The 5110-nt window shown below is 38.4% G+C and overlaps 1 protein-coding gene across 1 annotated transcript in view; it reads right to left on the bottom strand.

Moving 5' to 3' along the window:
• Nucleotides 1-5110, bottom strand: part of SMARCC1 (SWI/SNF related, matrix associated, actin dependent regulator of chromatin, subfamily c, member 1) — a 201763-nt gene that overhangs the window by 93859 nt on the left and 102794 nt on the right. Inside the window, exon 16 of the mRNA XM_011939320.1 lies at nt 1855-1968. Within this exon, the coding sequence (XP_011794710.1) occupies nt 1855-1968 (114 nt within the window). The remainder of the gene's footprint in view (nt 1-1854; nt 1969-5110) is intronic.

Raw genomic sequence — 5110 nt, 5'->3', positions numbered from 1 at the left:
AAAAAAAAAAGTATATACTAGTCTTTTACACAAAAGTATATACTAGTCTATACTTACAGAAGTATACATTCACAAAAGTATATACTAGTCTTACAAAAAAAAGTATATACTAGTCTTTTACACAAAAGTATATACTAGTCTATACTTACAGAAGTATACATTCACAAAAGTATATACTAGTCTTACAGAAGTATATACACTCACAAAAGTATATACTTACAGAAGTAAGTATAGACTAGTATATACTTTCTGTAACCATAGGTTAGTTTTCCTCAGATCTGAATTTTATATTAACAAAAACAGGCATGAGCCACCATGCCTGGCCAGAAGATGTCTTTTATACTGACTCACATGTTGACCTTTTTTCTAGCACTCTTTATTCTTCCATTAGATCCAGTCAGGTCCCAAAATGTTGTGTCAAATTATAGTTTACCCTGAATCAGGACTTTTGTCATGTTTCCAAATAATGTAAACTTTGTAACAATTTATTCAATTTAATCTCCTTCTGCCTTTCTGCCATTCTTGTAATTTCTACCATTATAAATCCCAAATACTATTGTTTAAACAATCTGTATTACTTTATATTTAACCACATAGATTACCCTTTTCTCTGCTCCTTATTCCTTCATGGAGTCATGTGCTTTCATCTGGAACCATTATCCTTTATGCTGAAGACATTCCTTTACTTTTCTTAGACTGTGTGCTAGTGATAACTTTTCTACATTATGAATGCCTACAAACGTCTTTATTTGAAAGTAGTATCTACTGGATACAGAATTCCAGAGAGATAGTTTTTCTTTTACAATTTAAAAATGTTATTGTATTTGTCCTTTGGCTTTAATCATTTTTGTTGAAAAGTCAGCTATCAGTTTTATTATTATTCTTTTGAATTTAGTATGTTCTTCTCTATCCTTACCCCCACCCTCCATGTCTGCTTTTAAGATGTTGGTTTTTAAGAGATTAAGCGTAATGTACCTGAGTGTGGTTTTCTCTATATATAAATCTGGATCTGTTCTTTTTGTGTGTATTTTTCAGTAGAGGCAAGGCTCCTCTTGAACTCCTGGCCTCAGGCAACCCTACTGCCCTAGTCTCCCAAAGTGTTGAGCCCGGCCTGGCTCTGTCCTTCTTATTTTGTGAGTTGGTATCCTTTAATTTGTTCCAAAGTCTTTTTGGCTATTATATATTCAAGTATCACTCCTCCTTCATTTGTTCTCTTATGGGTCTCTAATGACAAACATTAATTCTTTGGACTGTATCATTCTTTTTTCTTTTTCTTCTTCTAATAATAGAGACACACAGTCTTGCTATATTGTCCAGGCTGGTCTCAAACTCCAGGGCTCAAGGGATCCTCTTGCCTTGGCCTCCCAAAGTGCTGAAATTACAGGTGTGAGCCACCGTGTCCAGCCTGAACTGTATCTCACGTATCTTTTCCACTCTCCTCTCTGTCCTGGCCCCGCCCTACCTCAATCCAGTTTCTTTTTCTCTTGGTACTTCAGTTTCAATATATCTACTAATTTGTCTCTGAGTTCACTAACCTGCCTTCTGCTGTATGCAGTCTGTTTTTAAACCTATCAAATAATTTCAAGTATACTTTTCAGTTCTAAAATATTCACGATTCTTTTTACAGATTCCAATTCTCTCTTCAAATTCTCCATTTTCCCCTCGAATTTCTCTAATAGTGTTATTTTAAAAATACCTATCTACTAAGTCAAATGGGAATATAAAAGGTAAGATAAACGATAATTGTTTTTAAAAATACCATCAGATTTGAGTAGAAAGCTCATCAGATGTATCTTAGAAGGACTAAGATGTGCTGGATTGCAGCCTACATGTGATTAGAAAAAAAATCCTTACCTTTGCTAATGTTTTCTTGGAGTAAATGTCAGTACGTAGACCAAAGTTCTGCAAATCAATTGGTTTTTCCTTGTTTTTCTCAGGAAAATTTAGCATCTGTTGAGCAGCAGGAACCTGAGTCAAATAAATGATAAACGGCTGAGTTAGCCTCTTTAAAGTCAAGAGGGTAAACGTTTTTTAAAATTTGTTTGGGCTGGGCATGGTGGTTCATGCCTGTAATCCCAGCACTTCGGGAGGCCGAGGCGGACGGATCACAAGGTCAGGAGCTCAAGACCAGCCTGACCAAAATGGTGAAACCCCGTCTCTACTAAATACAAAAATTAGCCAGGCATGGTGGCACATGCCTGTAGTCCCAGCTATTCAGGACTAAAGGTAAGAGGATCGCCTGAGCCTGGGATGTAGAGGCTGCACTGAGCCATGATCAGGCCACTGCACTTCAACCTGGATGACAGAGCAAGACCCTGCCTCCAAATAAAACAAAACAAAATAAAATGCTAGTCACAGAATCTTAGCACACATCCCATATGCATTAATCTGCTTACCTCCAGGAGTAGAAGGGTCTCCTGTTCAGTCCATTCTCTTCCAGCACTAGCACCTTTACTCTAAGGAAACAAAATCAGAAATTTTTTGCTCATTTTTAAAGCTGAATATGGAGCTCAGTAGAATTACTTTTCAAGCTCAGGTGACTGTGTTATACAAACTATCAATGTAAGTCTTCGACTAACAGGAATAAAACACTTTAAGGAGCCTAAACTTCTAGAAGAAATGCTGGCTTATTTGAAAGACTGGCTGGGCGCGGTGGCTCACGCCTGTAATCCCAGCATTTGGGAGGGCAAGGTGGGTGGATCACTTGAGGTCAGAGCTCTAGACCAGCCAGGCCAACACCATGAAACCCCATCTCTACTAAAAATACAAATTTAGTCGGGTGTGGTGGCTCTTGCCTATAGTTCCAGCTGCTCTGGTAACTGAGGCAGGAGAACCCAGGAGGCAGAGGTTGCAGTGAGCCAAGATCGCGCCACTGCACTCCAGCCTTGGCAACAGAGCGAGACTCCATCTCAAAAAAACACAAAAACAAAAACCAAAAAAGACTTCCTGCTGTCAAACAAGGACCCATAACTATTTGGATATGTTATTTCTATTACTTTGATACTTAACAGTATCTTTAGCAAGCTAAAAAGGCATATTAATTTACTGCATACCATAAATCAGCTATAATATCACAAACATAACACACATCTTGGTAATAACTTAAAGAGAGTACTTCTTCCAGGATTCAAGGATCAGATGTACTACAGACATAAAACACTGACAGGTTCTTGATTCCAACCGCAGTAAGTCCATACCATCTCATTTTAAAACATCTCTCAAATATAAAAGAATCTCCAAGTGAGTCCGTAAACTCAAAATCACCTTTTCCATGTGAGTCCCTTATAGTTTATGATTCATGTGACAATGTGAGTATAAGAGAAGTGCGACTGGCTTGTGTAAAAACTACAATTTAATCGATTAATTTATATTTCTTGATCTGCAGACCCTGCTGCATTCACTCATCTTCAGGAGACTTGATTTGTAGTATAGTGGATATTATCATGCGGCTATAAACATTACTAATTCAAAATATACATTCTAACGTATTTCCCTCTCTCAAAACTCTATTTTGAGAGATTACCATTTAATAAATAAACATTTCTACAATCCGTGATTTTCCTGTATATGTCAACAGTTTCTCAGTTTAGATAATTAAATCTCTTAGTGCAATAGTGCTACACACTGCATGAAAAAATTAAATTCTGTATGAAGGAAGAAAGAAAAAACAAAAATAAAACAACAACAAAATTAAACCCTGATTTGCTACATCTCTGGGGCATTCAATTCATAGCATTCTGACACACCCTGTTCACTTGCAAAAAAAAAAAAAACAAATAATGCATCAAAAATAAGTAGTCTTTTAACTAAAGAATAAAAATAGTTGAGCTAAGCATTGCAGAATTAATAATTAAACTCCTACAGTATGGCTTTGTGAGAAAGAAAAGATGCCTGTATCTATAACACAGAATATACAGCTGAGATCCCCAAGGATTACTTTTAAGATAACCAAAATCAGAGGTAATCACCAATCAGATTTGGAGCCCCAAGAAGAACAAAATTCATTAACATTTGATCTAAATTCTGAAGAAACAAAACCTCAGCAAACATAAGATCTCTACAACCTAGACACAGACATTTATTTATAGGGAAGGTCCTCAACAACCATCTCTCCACTTCTCAGCCACAAAGTATAGAAAGAATTTTTTTCTGCCCCACAGACTTTAGTCAATGTTTCTTCCTCTTCTTTTTTTTTTTTTTTTTTTTTTTTTAAGACGGAATCTTGCTCTGTCGCCCAGGCTGGGGGGCAGTAGCATGATCTCAGCTCACTACAACCTCTTCCTCCTGGGTTCAAGCGACTCTTGAGCTTCAGCCTCCTGAGTAGCTGGAATTACAGGCAGCCGCCACCATGTCTGGCTAGTTTTTGTATTTTTTTTTTCTTAGTAGAGAGGGGTTTCACCATGCCCAGCCCATTTCCTCTCTTGAAAACAACTGGCTCTACAACATAAGCCTCATCAGAGCCCAAAAAATGATTGCTGAAGCTTCCATATGATTTAAAAAAATTTTTTTTTTATTAGGCTGGGCATGGTGGCTCATGCTTGTATTCCTAGCACTCTGGAAGGTCGAAAAAGGTGGATCACTGGAGCTCAGGAGTTCAAGACCAACCAGGACAACACAGTGAGATGTCCTCTCTTTAAAAAAATAAAAATACAAATACAAAAAAGCTAGGTGTGGTGGCTCACGCCTGTAATCCTAGGACTTTGGGAGGCTGAAGCAGAAGGATCACCTGAGGTCAGGAGTTTGAGACCAGCCTGACCAACATGGTGAAACCCCATTTCTACTAAAAATACAAAAATTAGCTGGGCGTGGTGGCACATGCCTGTAGTCCCAGCTACTTGGGAGACTGAGGCAGGAGAAACCGTTGAACCCGGGAGGCAGCGGTTGCAGGGAGTTGAGACTGCACCACTGCACTCCAGCTTGGGCGACAGAGTGAGACTGTCTCCATAAAAAAAAAATGCCCAGGCCCAGTGGCTCACGCCTGTAATCTGAGCACACTGGGAGGCCAAGGTGGGTGGATAACCTGAGGTCAGGAGTTCAAGACCAGCCTAGTCAACATGGAGACACTCTGTCTCTACTAAAAATATAAAAATTAGCCAGGTGTGGTGGCACA

Source organism: Colobus angolensis, unplaced genomic scaffold, assembly GCF_000951035.1.
Source record: "Colobus angolensis palliatus isolate OR3802 unplaced genomic scaffold, Cang.pa_1.0 Scaffold18, whole genome shotgun sequence".
Taxonomy (NCBI): Eukaryota; Metazoa; Chordata; class Mammalia; order Primates; family Cercopithecidae; genus Colobus; species Colobus angolensis.
This window is presented reverse-complemented; position numbering and strand designations above follow the sequence as displayed.